Source organism: Vidua chalybeata, chromosome 5, assembly GCF_026979565.1.
Source record: "Vidua chalybeata isolate OUT-0048 chromosome 5, bVidCha1 merged haplotype, whole genome shotgun sequence".
NCBI lineage: Eukaryota > Metazoa > Chordata > Aves > Passeriformes > Viduidae > Vidua > Vidua chalybeata.
Genome location: NC_071534.1, coordinates 7,299,305 through 7,319,361, shown reverse-complemented (window position 1 = coordinate 7,319,361; position 20,057 = coordinate 7,299,305). Strand labels below are relative to the sequence as shown.

Genomic DNA, 20,057 nt, shown 5'->3' with positions numbered 1-20,057 from the left:
GTGACACTCAACACCTCCCAAATTAGATACTAAAATGCCTTCTGGGACTAAGTCACCAAGAAAGTGAAAACTGGATGTTCGAGGCAGATTTTCCCTTCTCTGCAGTGTGCAGATGATCCCGATGCTGTGTGCACTCGCTCCGCTTCTGTCCGGATCCGGGATATGGACAACAGCATCATTAAAATGAAACACGGAGGAGGAGTTGCGCTGAATGGACAGGACATACAGATCCCTTTGCTGCAAGGTGTGTTCACACAGGCTGACTCTGGCCAGCCACTGAAAGGCTCCTGCTTAGTAGTGGTTTTAGACATGCCTTAGCCCAGTTTAATCAAAGAGTGTTTTCAATGCCAAACTCTCTTGCAGTCTCTTCCAGAGGCTCTGTCATTTCAGCTTCTCTCCATGCAGCAGACAGATCTTGACTTGGCTCCTCTAAAATCAGGAGAGTTAAGCTGGTCTGCACTTGTGAGATGTATGAAAATCACTGTTGGTCTATTCTTTTTTGAAATTATTGTTTTTCAACCAGAAGTTTGAAATCATGGAATCACAGAATGATTTGGTTTGGACCTTAAAGATCATCTTGTTCCAATCCCCTGCCTTAGCAGAGACACTTTTCACTATCCCAGGTTGCTCAGAGCCCCATCCAACCTGGCCTTGGACACTTCCAGGGATGGGGCAGCCACAGCTGCTCTGGGCAATCTGTGCCAGGAACTCAGCACCCTCACAGGGAAGAATTTTTTCCCGATATCCAATCTAAACCTGCTCTCTTTTACTGTAAAGCCATTCCCCCTTGTCCTGTCACTAGATCTTATAAAAGCTCACTGGCACCCTGTGGTTGCCTTCAGGTGCCCTCCGTGTCCAGCGCATGGTGAGGAGTTCAGTTCGCCTCACCTATGGGGATGATCTGCAGATTGACTGGGATGGTCATGGAGAACTCCTAGTGAAGGTATGTTTTCTGTCTGTTTTATTTCTGCCTGTTTGCGCTCTCTCTCATTCCATCCAAGTATGTACAAAGATTTTCTTGTCTGAAGTCAAAAATTGCTTTATGTTGCATGTTAGACATTCCTTTCTCTTTGCTACCCCCAGAGTAATATACAGGTTCTTTTGTATTCCAGAAATAAACACTTCATCTTACAGCAGCTTGGTAGCTTTTTTCTCCTCCTTTTTTTTTTTTTTTTTTTTTAATGTGTGTGTAATGACAGCCATTATTAACCATGAACCGTTTTGTGTTTTGTTCAGCAGATATCCTCCAAACTGAAGTTTTGTTTTTGTTTGCTTTGACTGCCCTGTCTAAACCAACAGATGTGAATGACTTAAAATAAGGGAAGGAAAGGCCCCCAGAGACACAGTTACTCATATTTTCCAGGAAATAGAAATCAGCTCATAGAAGATGTGTTGTGGGCTCCTTCTACTGTGAGGAATATTTGAAGTCAATCTTGATTAACAATTAGGTTTTTGTCAGTGCTGCAGACACAGCGAAGTGTAGAAAAACTGAGCCAGGTTAAACAGAAATGATCTGTGAGGAAACTGTAAGCACAGACCTGCTGCCTTTGAGCCCCCCTTTTAATAGAGGTCTGCTCACTGAGAGGAGTCTTGCCAAGAAAACCAGTTTTCCTGGGATTTTCTGCCGAGTGGTAAACACTGCCCTCCTTGAACCATGGCATTGCTTTTGCATTCTCCTTGCCTGCCCCAAAATCTGGTTTAAATGTCATGTCTGGCACAGCACAAAGGGTTATCAAAGCCAATTCAGAACTGAGTTCAAGAGTTGAAAAGAAAACATATAAGAAAGGTCTGGAATAATTTTAGAAAGCATCTGTGGGTTTGTGGTTGTTGTTTTGATTTAATCTGTATCTCTGTGCTCTGAGGGTCCTAAAAGTTCTTTTGGGGCTTAGAATAATTCACTTCAGTCCCTTGGCACATCTCAGGAGTTTTGGTTTTCCTCAGTATTCAAAGTATTTTTCTCCCTGGTCAGAGACCCATATAACCTGGCAAGTTTTTTGTCCCACTGAAAACAAACCTAATTTTCTGCTCCAGATCGTCTACCCATAAAAGCAGTGGAAGTTTCTCCAGTTGTCTGCTTCTTCCCTTGCTGGGCATCTAAAGCCATCTATTTAATTGCTTTTGGAGAGTTATTTTATGCTGGATTTGGAGACTGACCTGTTGCCAAGTATTGCTGACAATAACTGGAGGAAGTGATACACTTCCATTACCTTGTTCTGGCAAAAATTCTTCCTGTGTTCCTCAAGAAGGCTCTCCTTTCTGTGACTGCCTGATATTTGTGATTTGAGCTTCCACTCCAAAATACTCCACAATCTGGACTTGTGTGAGTCACTGCTCCATCTGCAGAGTACATGAAAGAGTAGTAATACTCTTAGTATTTATTTATTTTAGAATATTTATTCTCTAATTGTTCTTTTTGATGCTCCATATTTATTCTCTGACCACCGTATTTGAATGCTGGGTAGTATTAGGTTGTATTTTGAAGGATGCCTTTTATTTATACAGAAAAATTGTTTTCTTTGAAAATGTAGATTTTTCTAACTTTTTTTTTGTTTGTTTCACTGTTTACTCCTGCAAGCCTGCCTACACTAGCACTCAGCTACATGGATACAGAGGGCTAATGTAGCATCAGAGCTCCTGTGCTTGTAATGTACCTGCAATGTACATTATAAACAGAAACTAACAGAAACTGACAGTTCCTACTAAAATAAAAGGTATTGGTGCCTCTGTGATGCAGATGTTGCTTAGGAGATTTCTCCCTGTTTACCTCTAGGTTTAGGGTCATCTTTCAGCTGCCCCTTGATTTGCAGCAGGAATAAAACAGGGTGAAAAGTGCACCTGCTCTGTGGATTGTTGGAAATTCTGCTTTTAGTGTGCTTAAAGTTTCTCTGGGCAGGAGGAAGCTCTAATGTGAGGTAGCTTTAGGGGGTATTAGTTTATGCCTTATTTTATCCAGGGTCCTCAGTGTTGAGGGGAACATCTCCAATATTGCCTCAATTTTGTGATAAAACAGCCTGTTTTAAATTTCCTTCATCATCCAATTTTCCTTTAAAATATGAAATGCTCCCAGGTGCCATTGGAATGGCATGAAAAAAAAAAAAAATGCAACCTCCACTGTTGCCCTGCTCATTTATATGAATGAAGGGTGAGAACAGGGAAAGACTAAACTGGACTGCTGATCAAGGCATAAAAATAAGTTATTTTTCCTCTTAGTTGCCTTCTGAAATTCACTGTACTGTGCAAAAATTGTCCTGCAGCTACTAATAGTAGCAATTCTGTTAGAAGTTTGAAAATACAGCACAATGGCATTGTGTCGGTAGCATTTTGATGTGTGTTCAAGAATTTTCTGGACTGTTAAACTGTGTATGGTTCATTCCTTAAAAAATCTTGCTCTAAGTGGTAGGTAACCTGTTCTGGAAGATGACCAGGCTAATGTTGTGTTCCTTAGGTGTCCCCAGTCTACTCTGAAAGGATGTGTGGGCTGTGTGGAAATTATGATGGGAACCGAGGGGATGATTTCCTTACACCTTCTGGCATGGTGGAATCCCTTCTGGAAGACTTTGGAAACTCCTGGAAGCTCAATGCAGACTGCCAGGACTTGTTAAAACAAGACAGTGACCCCTGCAACCTCAATCCTCATTTAGGTACTGAACTCTATCCAAAATTAGCGTGTGCAGCAAATGGTGGTCTTCCATTTACATAAAAAAGGAAAATAAAGAAAAAAAGAAGGAGCTAATGTTGCATACATTACCACCATGGTGGCTGTAATGTATGTTTTAAAAAACCCAATAAACAACAGCAACAAAAAAGAAAAGGAAAAAGAAACCAAACCCACACACACAGACTTGTATTGATGCAGGCTTTGTAAGCAAAACGTAATATTTTGTGAAAATTGAGAACAAAAATTAGTTTCATTTTGCAAATATAAAAAGGCAGCAGAAAGCAAAGGCCCTGTAAAAGGAATTACAACACCAGAAATAGTGCTAACAGAATGTAAAAGCATTGCTTTTCCTTGATTTGTTTTACTAGTGAAACATTATTCTTTCAGTAGAGCTCATGACATATGAGCTATGGTGTTATCTGTGCCTGCCTGATCCTGTTTTATTCTTGTGGGGTTTGTTTGGGTGTATTTTTTTTGGTTTATAAAAGGAAGAGAAAATGCTTACTGTGGCTCCTCTGGCTTTCCTTGAAAGCCATGTTGATTGATTGATTGATTCAGTGTGAGCATGTCATTTTTCTCTTTTTAGCCAAATACGCTGAGGATTCCTGCTCAGTTCTGATGTCTCCTGCCTTTGAACCTTGTCACCATGAAGTGTGTCCCACTCCCTACGTGAAGAACTGCCGCTTTGATGTTTGCTCCTGCTCCAGTGGCAAGGATTGCCTGTGCTCTGCCATTGCTAATTATGCAGCAGCCTGTGCCAGGAAAAACATCCTGGTGGAGTGGAGACAACCCGACTTCTGCCGTAAGTGCACTGCTGCTCAAACCCACTTATTGGCCTCCTCCTGAAGGAGTTTTTCTAGCAACATTGTGTGAAAGATCTAGAATGAGATACCAGATTTTCCTTATGCCAAATGATGAGAGTACATCTTTCTTCCACACTGGTAAGGATGCAAAAGGTGTTCACAGGGACTGCTCAGCACTGAGGGAGAGAAGCGTTGATCTCACACAGATCCACAGAACTTTTCCCTGGATTTCCATTTTCAGTTATTCACCTGGAAACTTTCTGAATGTCCTAGGGTAGGAATCTCCCAAGTGATTTGTCGTAATCCATGAACTGTCCTTTTTTGAGGCCCAAGCTTCCCAGGTCCTGACCTCATCAATGACTCCTGAACGTGGGGTTATGGAAGAAGCACAAAAGGGCAAGACAAACTTGTATCAGAAGAGAATTTTGGCAGTCTTGTGGCATCACCCCTGCTCAAAGCAAGGCTAAATTACTGTAGATTGCCTGAGGTTTTGTCCAGACAAATTCTGAATATCTGCAAAAAATCGAGGTACCACAGCCTCTCCGACATCTCTCTCTCTCTTATCCAGGGCAAGATTAATAACCACATTGCCAAGAAGCTGGAGCAGAAGAGTCCAACACCTTTAATTTATTTTAATTCTCTCTTAGGTCAATGTGGTAGTAAAAAATCCATTGCCATGTAATTTTGATTGAGCACGGACATACTTTTCCCATAAATATTTGTGAAGTGAATGTTTTTCCATTTTCCTGAGCAACTTTGTTATTAAGGAAAGAAGACAATTGAAAAATCTGGGGGAAAGCATGTGTGCTTGGCAGCTCTCCAGATTTGTTCTGTTACTTTTACCCAAGCAGAGGGTGGGAAAAACATTTATAAACTGGGTGTGTAAAAAGTGGAAAAGAGAGATCTCTGGCCTTCGACCTGGTAGGGTCTGCAAGGTCAGTAACCACAACTTTTGCAGACTGGAGAGTGCTTGCTGCAAATGAGGACAAACCTAGTTTATATTAAACTACTGCATGGTTTTATAATATTTTACCTAGTTTATGTAAATGTGCAGATAGTGGAACAGTAATGTAATCAAAATCCTTTCAGAACTCTGCAGGCCTGGAAGAAAGAGCAGTGATAATGCCCCATTGCTCTTTCTGTAATTGAACAAGTCAATTTTCACAATTAATCTTTAATAGTGCAGAGCTGCTTCTTCCTTTCTGTGCATTACAGAGAGCTTTGTGCTCTCACAAAGTGACGATTTCCCTGATTGCAGATCCATCAGCCCCCCTTAAATAATCCTGATGCCCTAGACATCTCCTGACACATGAAGGAGAGCAATCCCTCTTTCTTAATGGGTTTGAGATGTGAATGTGCAGGTTGTGTAATTTGTGCTGATGGCCCAATGCACTGAATGTGTGTTCCACTCCTACCTTCATCCCCAGAGATTTGGTTTCTTGGGAAATGACTTGACAGAGCTTGCTTGATTTGGAGTGGATAAGTGTCAGGGAGCAAAGTCATTAGTGTAGCACAGCATTTCTGCTGTGTGTCAAGCTATCAAGTGCATTCAGCTCCCCTATCTTTGACATTATTTCAGTTGCAGTTTGATTATTTAAGACCTGACTCATACTCCCGTAACCCACCATGAATAAGCACCAGAGCCAATCCCTTCATGCTGCATGGGAGGAGCAGACAGGCCACACTGTGAAGGGCTGTGTCTCTTGTGCAGCTGCATGTAAAAAATTGGTGAAAACCCAGGCTGAATGGCTGAGCCCAGAGAGTGGTGGTGAATGGAGTTAAACCCAGCTGGGGGCTGGTCACCAGTGGTGTTCCCCAGGGCTCAGCAGTTGGGCCAGTTTTATTTAATATTTTAATCAAGGATCTGGGTGAGGGGATCGAGTGCATCCTCAGTTCATGGACAGCACCCAGCTGGGTGGCAGTGTGGATCTGCTAGAGGGCAGGAGGGCTCTGCAGAGGGATCTGGACAGGCTGGATCCATGGGCCCAGGCCAGTGCTCTGAGGGTCCACACGGCCAAGGGCCCGGTCCTGCCTTGGCTCACACCAACCCCCTGCAGCTCCAGGCTGGGCAGAGGGGCTGGAAAGCTGGGAAAGGCCCTGGGGGTGCTGGGGACAGCGGCTGGACAGGAGCCAGGTGTGCCCAGGGGGGCAGGAGGCCAAGGGCACCTGGGCTGTGCCAGCCAGGGTGTGGCAGCAGGGCCAGGGCAGTGACTGTCCCCTGTGCTGGCACTGCTGGGGCCACACCTCAGATCCTGGGGCACGGCTGGGAACCTCAGGACAAGAAAGACACGGAGGGGCTGGAGCGTGTCCAGAGAAGGGAACGGAGCTGGGGAAGGGGCTGGAGCACCAGGAGGGGCTGAGGGAGCTGGGGAGGCTCAGCCTGGAGAAAAGGAGGCTCAGGGGGGACCTTCTCATTCTGCAACTCCCTGACAGGAGGGTGCACCCAGGTGGGCATTGGGGTCTGCTCCCAGGGAACAAGGGACAAGAGGAGAGGAAATGGCCTCAGGTTTCACCAGAGAGGTTCAGATTAGGTTTTATGTAAACATTATTCATGGAAATTGTTATCAAGCACTGGCACAGACCGCCCAGAGAAGTTGTTGAGTCACCATGCCTCAAGGTATTTAAAAGCCATGTGGATATGGCACTTAGGGACATGCTTTAGTGGTGGACTTGGCAGTGTGGGGTTAATGGCTGTATTCAGTTGTCTTTTCCAACCCAAATATTTCTGTGTTTACCTGTCTCATGTGTGTATTGTTCCATGGCACAGGGGAATCCATCAACAGGTCCCTAGATCTTCCTTCAGATTTTAGGACATGTTGCTAAGCCCATTATGTTCCTTAATGTGGTAGTGCTGGGGTGGTTGGTGGCTTTGCATGCCTTCTGAAAGAGGATTTGTATAGGATAAATCTGAGAGTGCTGGAGTAGGGAATTAAAGACAGGCTCTGAGAAGCATCTGAGAATGTCTACAGGGCATGGTGGGCCTCAGCATGGTGGAGAAGCTGTGTTAGATCTAGTCCTGGCAGGGTGCACCTCCACCCAGAGGTGGCAACATTTTCACCTTGTGTTACTTGAGGAACTGGTCATGGTTTGTCTCTTTCACTCTGATTTCAAAACCTGCCCACAAGAGCTGCATGAGCTGTTTGATGCAAACACATTTTTTCCAATGCTTTCCCACTGTTTAGCATCTTATTTCTGGGACAGGCTGTACTTTGAGCACAGCATTGAGCTGTTTTGGTTTTATAGGAGCCATCCACAGATACTAAAAGCACCTTGCCTCTTCCTCTCATTTTCCTGTCAATAATGGGATGGGGTATTTTTTAGTGGCAGTGTATTAAATAGTGTACAGACTTCAGGCCTCTCCCAGATCACTTGTCTTGCCTTTTTGCTGTTAAAAACAGATGTTGCTGGGAAGGGATCGAGCAGTGTATTGGGATGTGGAGTGTAAGAATGGCATTTGAATGCATAACTGGAAAAACAGGGGATGTTCCAAAAATTTTAGGAGGTGCATGGGCAAGGAAAATCATACAATGGTTTGGGTTGAAACTGACCTTAAAGATCATTTTCTTCCAAGGGACACCTTCCACTTTTTCCAAGTCCCTTGCAGCCTGTCCTTGAACACTTCCAGGGATGGGGCAGCCACAGCTTCTCTGGACAACCTCTGCCAGAGCCTCAGCACCCTCAGAAAGGATGAATTTCTTCCTAATATCTAATCTAAACTTGCTCTCTTTCAGTTTGAAGCCATTCCCACACATGGATTACAAAGCTTTATCAAAGAAAGGAATCTACTGCAAAGTTGTCCATGTGGACAGGGAGAGTTACAACTGACTAAAAAGTAGGGCAGGATGTTTGGCTCATTCATCCCATCCTTTTTTGAATCTTGAAACTCATAAACTGATGTACCCATCTGAAATCTACGAAACCAGTTCCATGTTTCCAGAGGTTCATGTGTAGCAAATAGTACTTTTGGCTGAGGCCTCATGGTAGTCCTGCTGGGATGTGACTTTAATAATGAAAGTTATTTTTAAAATGGTCCTCTGCCCTGGGCTGTACCTGTTCAGGGTTTGATTTACTGCAAAGATTAGGCTGATGTAAATCAGAAGCACATTTTTGTGAATGCTGCCAAAAACTCCTGTAAGAGTGAATGAGTCTATCTTCTGCTCAGTCCAGAGTTAGGAAGCATTTGCTGTATTGATGAGCACACATTTCTTGGGCTGTGTTGTCAAAGGTACATTAAGCACTTTGGGCACAACTCCCAGAGTTGGGAGATTTTTGCTCTTAAGAAGAGTTCAAGTCACCTTAGATGCTTCTGGGTGGATTTTCAGTTTAGGGTGTTACACTCCCATGTATGGGGCTGCAGCAGCCTCAAGAGAAGCTGGTGCTCTCTCCAGTCTCTCTCCAGTAGACAGGAGTAATTCTTCATTTCAGAAGAGTTTTGTGAAGGTGACCACGAGCCACTGGTCAGCATGTAGGCCTTGCTTTGCTAGTCCAGTGAACACCTGGCTGAGGCTGCAGGACCATCCTGTTATTCCATGGCTGCCAGAGTTCCCAGGGGTGTGTGCTAGAAGAGCGTAGGGTTTATCACATCATTCTGCAGGAATGACAAGAGGAAGGGCTTTCTCTGTAACCCTTTCATCTTGGTTTCAGCAAGGTACAAATGTGCCAACTTCATTTGCAGCTGCTTCCCTGAACATCATTCCTCATCACCTTACAGCTGTTTGCTGTGGAAGGTTGCTACAAAGGACAGTGTAACTCCTGGTTATCAGGAAGGCTGTTAAATTCAAACTCTTGATAAAACAAGCCCGTTTCTTGTCTTCTGCAGCGTGTTGTCATAGCTGCCACCTAGTGCTGATGCTGATGTGTGCAGAGGTGAATGCCTCAAAATCGGCCCTGTAGAAGTGGAGGTTTTAAAAACGAAGAAGCCAAAATGGCTCCGAAGGCCATAATTAGTTTCCATATCAAAGAATTCATCATCAAAACTTGTTAGTATCAAGGTTTGGTGCCACTGTCCTCTGGAGCCCAGGCTAGCTCCCAGATGGTCCGGCGGCAATGGCAAGAGTGGGGAACCGACCAGGTTAGGCCATTGCCTGAGCCAGAACCTCTGAGCCAAATGCCCAGCACTGGACACCCCTGGATGTGCAACGAGGATCGGATAAAGGTGGCAGGAGAGGCTCTCTTGTGGTGTGAAGTCCAGCAGGTTTATTGGGTGAGGTGAGGGGAGGGTACACAGGAGAGGAGAGCTGAAAGGAATACAGGCAAGCAGAGCCCCCAGCACAACTGTGCGCAGGTTTTTAAAATGTCACAAAACAGGGGTTGAACACAATGAGACAACCAATGAGCAACTCTTAGGGTGTGGTTTTCAGGGATGCTACAAATCAGGGTAAGGGAAGGAGAGAGGGTTTAATCTGGGATTGGTCCCAGAGGTGAGGAACAGGGAACTTTCTAGACAATGGGTAGGGTTTAGGTTGACAGGGCAAAGGGGCAGGGCTGCCTTGACAGGCAGGGAAGGGTCTGAAAGGAAGGGAGGAGATCCTTTGAGGGACAGCTCGGTAGGAGGGTACAACTTAGGGAGAACATGGGGGATAACAGAATGTACCACTTTAACAATCAACCTAATAGAATTTAGTAAAATAAACAAGAACTGCAACAGTTTGACTCCATGATTGCTAAATTACTTCATTATTTGCACCTGTTTCCATAGAAATCACAGAGTGCTTCTGGGATGTGAGGCTGTTGAGTACTGCAGCACTCCTGTTTACCAAAGCAAAAGAATATTTTTCTACTACTTTTCTACTTATTTTGACCAAATAGTCCCTAAAGATGTTGCAAAGAAGAGAGGTGTATGTGGCACTTGGAATGCTCTTAATGCATGGGATCATGGAATGGTTTGGGTTGGAAGGGACCTTACAGACCATGTCATTCCAACTCCCTGTGATGGGCACAGACACCTTCCACTCGCCCAGGTTTTTCCAAGGCCCATGCAGCCTGGCCTTGGACACTTCCAGGGATGGGGCAGCCACAGCTTCTCTGGGCAACCTGTGCCAGGGCCTCACCACCCTCACAGGGAAGAATTCCTTCCTACCATCCAATCTAAACCTCCTCTCTGTCAGTGTGAAGCAATTCCCCCTTGTCCTGTCACTCCAGGCCCTTGCCAAGAGTGTCTCTCCATATTTTTTGTAGGTTCCCTTCAGGATAGCTTCAGTAAGGTTATCCTGACTGTGATCCAGGTAATAACAGGGGTTGGACTGAGCTTGTGTTTCATGATCTGGGCAAAATTTTGTGGCTGGATTTCCATCACAGTGCACGGTAGTCCAGTCCTGACAATTATTGGGAATTTCCTTTAGTAAGGTTTTGTTTGTGTGTATATATAAGCAGTGCCTTAGGCTACGCCAGTGCTGCAGTTAAGGATGGACGGTGTAATGCTCCATTGATGAGTAAATTGAGCAAACACCTTTTAGTCCCAAGCTTCCCAGTCTTTTTTAGGCAGCTCTTCCTTTAGCTGGATTTGGATCAAACGCTCTTCTCCCTAATGTGTTTCACCAGCAATGGCCTGTCCTGAGGGCCAGGTGTACCAGCAGTGTGGGACGCCGTGCAACCAGACGTGCCAGTCCCTGTCCTACCCGGAGGAGGACTGTGAGCAAATGTGCCTGGAGGGGTGCTACTGTCCCCCCGGGCACTACCTGGATGAGCACGAGCAGTGCGTGCCCAAGTCCCAGTGCTCCTGTTACTATGATGGGGAGATCTTCCAGCCAGAGGATGTCTTCTCGGATCATCACTCCATGTGGTAAGTGCACTGCTCGTAACCCTTCCCTACACACCGTCACTCCAGTTTTTGGAGGGCTCGAGTTGTTGACTGGGTGAGTTCCTGTGCATCCCCTGAAACTAGTTAAAGAAAAGGCAAGATTTTGCCTCCAAGAAGCCAAATGGTGAGTTTTGCTGTTGTATCTCTCTCTGGTTAATTTCCAATACCACCTTGCTCAGAATCACTCATTATTAAGCCCTGTCCTATGAACAGTTCCTGCCAGTTTGAAATGGAGCTTAATTACTGACAATAGCTACTTTGTGGGCTTTTAAAATGTCACTTTAATGTACTGTGCTACACTTCTTAACTGTTAAAACCTAATTACCTCTTGTCATGCATACAAGTATTAAAAAGCATTTCTAATTGTTAAATTGAGTAGCAGTACACTTGGAGTGGGAATGCAATTGCCGGGCAGGCCCAGTTTTGGGAACAGTGTATTCTTTTCCTTTCTACCACAGAAATCCCAAGTTTCAGGAACTAGGTGGTCCCTTACCTCTTTCCTCAGCAAAGCTGACTATTGTCTTGCCTAGCTTTATCCCCATGCAGCTGCACTGGATCCAGCAGGACAGGGCAGCTGGGTTTCCATGCCACTGTATCCCATCAACTCCCTCAAGAAAAGTTTGCCTTTAATGTTGGTAGACACAGTGAATGGAGAGCAAGAGCTCAGCCCCACTGAGGTGCAGTTTTACATTCTGACAAGATCCCTGTTGACTGAAAATCAGCATGAGTGAAAGCTGAATGCTGTTTCATTAAATATAAGCTCTGTTTGTTTTTCTTAGCTATTGTGAGAATGGATTCATGCACTGCAGTACAAACAGAGCTCCTGGTGCCTTCCTGGCAGATGTTTTTGCTGATGAGAGGCCATCTCCCAGAAGTTAGTATGCCTTAAAATATTATTTTATTTTGATTTGTTTTCTCTTCAGTCTCTTGGTAGTGTAGATTGGAGAAGAAATTCCAGAGGTTGCAACAGCTGTTATATTGTGAGATTTTTTTTCTTTTTCTTTTTTTTTTTTTTTTTTTTACAGGATAGAAACAAAAGGGATGTGTGGGAGGGGTGCAGGGCTCACTGGATCTCACCTCTCAAAATTATAATTATAATTAGCCACGGCAGTCTCTCTTGAGCTGAAAAGGTTAAAGGATGCCTTGGCAGTGATCTGAGGTCCCCAGTTGCTATTTGAGGATCACAAGACATCAGTAACTCATCAGTTTTATGCCTTCTGCTTCTCACTAGTGGGATGCAAACTCTTTCCTCGTGTAAATGAGGCTTTTAGTGGCCTGAAGGTTAAACTACTGCCAGGTTTCCAGTGTGCCTTCCAGCCAGCAGGAATCTCCGTGAAACCTCCTGGAGACTGACAGCTGCCATGTTTCCTATCAGTGGACAGGTTTATCACACATTTAGCTGAAGGCTGTGAGAGGTGCATGGGAACACTTCTAGCATGTAGCTGGGGTTTGCAGCACTGGAGAAACGCCAGCAGTGCTCTGGGATCTTTTGGGTTTCCTACTGATACATGGATAGCACTTATGGGATAGCACTTATGGCACAGGGGGTTTGAGACTGGATGTGTCTCAGAGGGGACAGGACTAGTGGGGCTTTGGGGAGGCCTAAGAATATCCAGGAGTTGGATTTGGTGATCCTTGTGGGTGCCTTCCATCTCAGGATAACCTATGATCCCTATGGGAACACCAGTAGAGCCAAACACAGTGTCTTCCACGGCACACTGACAAATGCATCTGTACATGGGGTCTGGAGGAAATTTCTGGTTGATATTTGCCAGCGCACTGCAGACAAAGGGTAATTGTCTTTGCACCTTCTCAGGTTAAACCACCTTCTAGAGGAAAACACTGTAAATGCCTCTGTAGGTACAGGGCATTGACCTGCTTAATGTTGCTTGCTAGGACACCCATGACAGTGTAGCTGGTTGGGTCACCTGTTCTTAAGGTGAAGCCTTCCAGGTGAATATCTCACCAAACTCTTCCCTTAATGCTCCTAAGACATACTTTTCCTGATAATAGGATGTCAAGACTTAGAAAACCTCAGAGAGACATATTGCTAGTATCACTTGAAATACTATCCTGGAGCTTCTTGGGACATTCTGAACTTTTGTCAGATCCTGCAGTCTCAAAGAGTTTTTATTGAAGCTCAGGGCACTGCTATTTACAGTCACCAAGACTGTATTATATTCAGTGTGGGAAAGGGGTCTAGATACAATAAAATAAGATGCTGTTGCTTCTCAGAATATCAGTTTTCTACTAGCTTTGTACAGGGCCTAGAGGTGTTTGCATAGCCCCAGTGCAGTCTGGAATTGCACTTTTATGTTTAGTGCAGCTTTTTTGCTTCAGTATTAAATACCTGCTTTCATGACAGCCTGAGGTCACTCCAGGGGAAGTAGGGGCTGTTTTCTTTGCCATGTCATGTGTAGTGGTGTTGCTCCAGGCTATATTCTAAATTAATTTTCTAATTAAAGAAATTAATTTTCACATCAAAGATCCGCCTTTTAGAAAAATACTGTGCCAACAAAACTTGAGTTCTAATTGCACTTTTTGTGATCTCATTTTTTTAAAGTAAAAAGGAGCTTGACATGCAGATTCCCCATGGAAAAAATTATCTGTCCTGCCGACAACCCAAGAGCAGAAGGAGTGGAATGTACCAAGACCTGCCAGAACTATGACTTGGAGTGCATCAGCCATGGCTGCATATCTGGATGCCTCTGTCCAAAAGGGATGGTAAGCAGGTTTCAATACAGCAGCGAGAAGCAGGTCCTCTTTGCTTTCTTCCCTTCATTCTCTGCTACCAAGTCTTCTTGCAGCTTGGAAACAAGTGGTTGTGAAGTATTGACTGTCAAGTTGTGGCTGGCTTAAAGAGCATGTACTAGCACTGAAGATGAACTTCAGCTTGCAAAAGTAATTATTAATCAAAATTCCAAAGCCTGCCCTGAAGACCAGTTTACATCTTCCTTCAGCACTGCTCCTAAACTCCTCCTCAGTCTTGCTGAACTTTCTCAGCCAGAGACACAGGAGTACACCCATATTCACGTTGATTATAGGGATGGAGCACCTCTCCTCCAAAAAAAGGTTGAGAGAATTGAGGTTGTTAAGCCTGGCAAAGAGAAAGCTTTGTGGCCTTCTGGTGCCCACAGGAAAGATGGAGAGAGACTCTTGACAAGGTAGTGGAGTGACAGGAAAAGGGGGAATGGCTTCCCACTGACAGAGAGCAGGTTTAGATTGGGTGTGAGGTAAAAAGTCTTTATTTGTGAGGGTGGTGAGCCCTAGCACAGGTTGTCCAGAGAAGCTGTGGCTGCCCCATCCCTGGAAGTGTCCAAGGCCAGGTTGGATGGGGCTCTGAGAAACCTGGGCTAGTGGAAGGTGTCCCTGGCCATGGCAGGGGGTTGGAGCAAGATGAGCTTTAAGGTCCCTTCCAACCCAACTCATTCCTGATCCAGCCATCCTTCCTGCTGATACTGGTTCCTCCTTGTTAAGTCTCCATCTCTCCAGCTGCCTTCCTGTGGGTTGTACCAAACTGAAGGTTCCCTGTGAGAAGGAATGTGGGATATGAAACTTGCTAAGGTGATGCCAGAATGTGTCTCGGAGTTGCAGATGTTGTACTAAGCACACCTTTTTTTTTTTTTTGCACTGAAAAGAGGCTTTCTGGGGTCCAGGGTTGTATCCCACAGCAACCCTCAAATTTAGTAAGTTTAAGTGTTTTCTGCCCCCAAATTCCTTCAATTATCTTACTAGAAAAACAGCTCTTCCCAAATTCTCACTGTGCAGTAATTTTTAGCAATAATATAAACATATATTTTGAAAGTTGCTACTGTATTTTGCTGATGAACACACATTAATATAAATAGATTCTAATCCAGAATAAAATGCCAGCTCTAGGAAAAAAAGCTCAGGCTTGTGAAATGTCTTGGAGGTGAAAAAGAACAGAATCTGAAGTCATCCATACATTTTCACCATAATTTTAAAATCAAGTGTTGCTTCTTTTCACATTTCAGTCTGTAAATGTCTATCCTTTAAGTGAAAAATATTCCTAAATAGTAGCAAGATAAGAAATCTTAGAAAATCTTCTCTACTTTAAAGTTCCCAGAGCTCCAGGGTGATCAAGCTTTTCTTTGCATTCAGCTGACTTGGTAAAGGAGCTTGAGATTTTTGGTTTCAGTTCTGGGACATGGTGATAGTACACATTTGACATAATTGTGGAAAACAAATTATGATAATTGCTCCAAGAAAAACCCCAACGCCCATAGTAATTAACCTTCAGGTTTGGTACAGTATTTTATATTCTTTTTCAGTGAGTTAAAACAAACAATTGTTTCATAAAATTGTTGCCAAGAGAGCAGTCTTTGGCCTTTTGGAATTGGAGACTTCATCTGACTTTGCAATGATGTGAAACACACCCCTGAGTTCAACAAGGTGGTTTGTCAGGTTTTGAATTGAAGAATCAGGCTCACTATTTTTTTTTTTTTATTCTCTGTCCACTAGATGACAGTATGGTTTAATCTTCACTAAACTCAGCCTGGAATTACTTGTTCTCATTGGCTTCCCTTGTGGCAGAGAATAAAAATTGTGAGCTTTACCCAAGCCATGATGGGAGAAGCCCACATAGAGGTGGTCTTGTAACCACTGCCATGCAAAGTCAGGATCAAGCCCAATCCCCATTCAGGTGTGTCCTGTTTGCCCTGTCTTTAACTCCTGGCTTCACAGGAGCTGTCAGCTCGGTCTCAAAGAGCACTTTCCTCCTCCTCACCCAATGGGATTAGGTTTGGGAGAGCCTTTTTTTCTTATTTCTGTGCTCTGCAATGAGGCTTGTGCTTCCCCACTAGAGAGAAGGATTTGGATGGTGACCAGGATCTCCTTGCCATCCTGTCCTTTTCTAACACAGAGACTCTGGGAGCACAGAGACAAAGCTCATCAAAGTCAAAGTCTGTGTTTTCCAGGCTTGTCCAGCAGAGGTGAGCAATAAAGGGACTGGAAAAAGGAATTACCCTTTCACTTGTCAGTCTCCTGTATTGGTGTTCTGTAATCCTGCCTAATTTACAAGCAATCACAGAGGTGAGCTGCTGTTTGCAGGAAGGTCTGGGGGAAGTAACAGATTACTCAACATGTGTTCCTGTAAATATTTCACATATTATCATGCCAGGAGAAATTGTGCCTTCTTACTGAATTATTTTTTTCTTTTGTGATACGGTAGCATATGAAAGTTATCAATGCTCACAGATAACTTATTAACTTGAAGATAAAACCCAATTTCTTTCAACTTCTTCCAAACTTTCAACTTTCTTTCAAAAATAAGTTTTCTGGTTTGTCTTGACTTAGTATTTTACATTGTTTTGATTTCTAGCAAATAAAAATGTTTAATAGGTCATAAAATAATTCTTCTCTCTTTGATCATCTGGAAGGTGGGAAATTCTCCATACTTGTCACCCTTTTGCACAGCAGAAAAGAGAAATTATAACATATGTGCAGAAGTGTGGGGAAAAATATACTTTCTCAGATTAGTTTACTGCACTTCAGTTTTTCCCATTGGAAAATATTCATAAATATACAAATTGAGTGTTAACCACCTTTCTGGAGGAAGAAAGGAGCAGAACAATCACAGAGCACAAAATCCAGACACTCCAAAAGTAGAAAAATCATTTTTTTCTGTTCCCAAAAACAGACAAAAAATTAAGGTTTAAAATTTAAATGAAATATTTCATTGCATTCTGACTGCTGAAATAAAACTATTTCTAAAATTTTGATACATTAGTAGGAAAAAACAAACCTACAAATCCTACACATCTTAACCAGGAAAATTTGGATGGCTTTTGTTTTTCACATTCTAACTATTTTCAACTGAAATTTACCTGACTATTTTGATTTCTCTGTTGTATATTTTTTATTGTGGGCCTATCATATGTTAAAATGTCTTCATGAGGAGATGGGCATGTCAAATAAACATCAGACACATGCAGCTAACATAAGAAAGAGAAGTCAAGTGTAAACCAGCACATTTTGATCTTCTGACATGTTAACTTTTGTTCTCACAGTAAGGGTGAGAGGCTGTTTTAGTTAAAACAAAAATTTAGGGAAGAAATTCTTCCCTGTGAGGATGGTGAGGCTGTGGCACAGGTTGCCCAGAGAAGCTGTGGCTGCCCCATCCCTGGAAAGTGTCCAAGGCCAGGCTGGATGGGGCTCTGGGCAACCTGGGCCTAGTGGAAGGTCCCTGTTGATGAAACTGGGTGATCTTCAAGGTCCCTTCTTCCCCAAACCGATTTCTTATTCTAAAGCTGATTAGCTATTGGGTTCTAATCTGACCCACTTCCTTTATTTAATCCCATGCTTCTTCATACCTTTGGCTGACTTTCCACTGAAATCCACACATGTATCAGGAGGAACAGAGCAATGTCTGAGCTTCCCTTGACAGAGGGGTACTCATCAAATTGTGTTGACCAAGAGAGTTCAAAGTTTAGGTTCATTGAGTTGGATTTCAGGACCATAGGATCTCCTGACTTGGAAGGGGCCCACAAGGATCATCCAGCCCAACTCCTGACCCAGCACAGACACCCCAACAATCCCACCCTGTGCCTGAGAGCATTGTTCAAACACTCCTGGATCTCTGGCAGCCTTGGGGCTGTGACCATTCCCTGGGGAGCCTGTTCAGTGCCTCACCACCCTCTGGGGGAAGAAGTTTCCTAAACTCCAACTTTACCCTTCCTTGATGTGGCTCCAGCCATTCACTTAGGTCCTGTCCCTGCTCACACAGATCAGGGCCTCCCTCTCCTCTTCGCCTTGTGAGGAATCTGCAGAACTGCTGTGAGCTCTGACCTCAGTCTCCTCTTCACCTGAGGACAGACCAAGTGCCCTCAGCCACTCTTCCTGTAGCTTCCCCTCCAGACCCTTCACCATCTTTGTAGCCTCCTTTGGACATCCTCTAACAGCTTTAGATTCTTATATTGTGGTGCCCAAAATTGTCCCCTGGACTCAAGGTGAGGCTGCACCAGTGCAGGGCAGAGTGGAGCAATCACCTCCTATGAGTGTGGGAAAGGAGAATCTTAAAGGTTCTGAAACTTGTAATATTGTCTTTCCTTTTGCAAGATTTTTCAAGGTTTAGCAATTAATAAGACAGAACAAGGAAATTACCTACATTTCTGTTTGATCCCCAAGTAATGGGAGAGCTGTTAGTCAACCACTTGTAATCCCATGGATGCAGAGCATCATCCTAAGGGCATTAAATGGTGCAAACAGCTGCTGTTTTCATTACAAATCTCAGTCTTTTCATGTTGTTGCCTCCCCTGTGCTTCTGCCTCCTGCCATCTCAAGCACTCAGGACTGCTAAATCTCCTGTATTAACTGCAGTCCATTGATGGATTGAGAGACTTCCAGAGAAAATCCAGCTGCTTGTGAATAGTGCTCCTGGCCTTGTACTGTAGTACCACATGGTCCTTGTAGTGCAGCATGGCAGCAGGCTGCCAGATGTGCCCCAGATTTTGGATGGGGAGTTAATTGGCCCAGTAGATTGTGTGTTACTGTTAACAAAATCATAATTCATTGAGTTTTGCAGAAAAAAAATGATCATTCTTCTGGTCATAGTCTACTTTGGGTTTTTGTATCCTGTTTGCTGAATCCCACCCATCCACTCTGTCAATATTCAAGACAAGGTGCTCTTCCCTCTTTGTTGGTGGTTTTATGGCTGCTGCACTGGTTGTGATAAAAATGCTAATACCAGTCTGTACCAGTTTTTAGGGAGCAAGGAGAAGAGGTTCTGATTCTCTTTTTACTAACCAGATGTCTAATCCCTTGTTTTGTATCCAGAGGCAAGCCCTCAGGTGTATTGTGAACTGTGTTGCTGAACACTCTGCAAAAATTTAGAAACGTAGCCACGAATGTGAGGTCATATTACTGCTTTTTTCCTAAATGCCACCAGGAAGGAGGGAAAGAAGGTATTAAACTCTTCTTTCTGGTCTTCTCTGGACTTTCTCACCATCCTTTGTAAAGGTGAAGGCAGAGCTGCAGCTCCATTATCTAGAAAAGCATTTCTTTGTTTCCATCTTGCTTTTATCAAAGTGATTTTATTTGGCATAATGCAGCTCTCCATAAGCCACAGAGCATGTGGAGCTGCATATGAAGGAAGGGTCTGTGAGCTGTGAAATCTTTTTTGTGAGTTGTTCCATGTGGCAGTTCTAGGGCCCCATAGGAAAAGGCAAAGCTGTTCTTCTTTATTAACCTGGCGTTCAGGCTACATTGATCTCATTGCCCCATATTTAATGGTAAAAAAGAAACTATTTTAATGATTTTGCAGAAATAATTTAAAGTGGGAAGGTGATATTTTGTGACTTTTGAATGAGAAAAAGGGGAAGGGCTCTCCATTTAGGTATTCCATGAAACAAGAGCCAAACCTATCCTGGCTTTGTCAGAACTGCTATTGAGTGAAAAGTCAGCATAGCCAGCTTTGGTTATGTTTGATTCTCTGAAACTGGGGGTCTTAAAAATGGAAAGTAGTCACAGAAAAAGAAAACAGAAAATGAATGGAAAAACTAAATAGTCTAAAGTAATTACTTGTTTTTCTATGGCTGTAGTTTTTTCATTTGTTTTTCTTTTTTCTGCTGTTTTTTGGTTTTTTTTTTGTTTAAGTGGGACAAATGATTTGTTGTTATACAAAGAGAAACTCAGAAGGGTGAAAATGAAAATATGGATAGAACATAATGTCCTATTTCCCAGAAACAGGACCTGTTGCAGAGAGAGCAGAATAATACCTCAAGTGGACTGATATTTATCCTGCCTTCCAGGAAATAAATAGGGATTTGAAAGAAAATGA

At 43.6% G+C, this 20,057-nt stretch overlaps 1 protein-coding gene across 1 annotated transcript in view; it reads left to right on the top strand.

The window, feature by feature from the left end:
* The window catches only part of VWF (von Willebrand factor), a 120,040-nt gene that overhangs the window by 28,862 nt on the left and 71,121 nt on the right, over positions 1-20,057 (top strand). Inside the window, exons 12-18 of the mRNA XM_053942494.1 lie at positions 106-244; positions 843-943; positions 3,446-3,641; positions 4,245-4,460; positions 11,002-11,242; positions 12,040-12,134; positions 13,824-13,984. Coding sequence (XP_053798469.1) covers positions 106-244; positions 843-943; positions 3,446-3,641; positions 4,245-4,460; positions 11,002-11,242; positions 12,040-12,134; positions 13,824-13,984 — 1,149 coding nt within the window. The remainder of the gene's footprint in view (positions 1-105; positions 245-842; positions 944-3,445; positions 3,642-4,244; positions 4,461-11,001; positions 11,243-12,039; positions 12,135-13,823; positions 13,985-20,057) is intronic.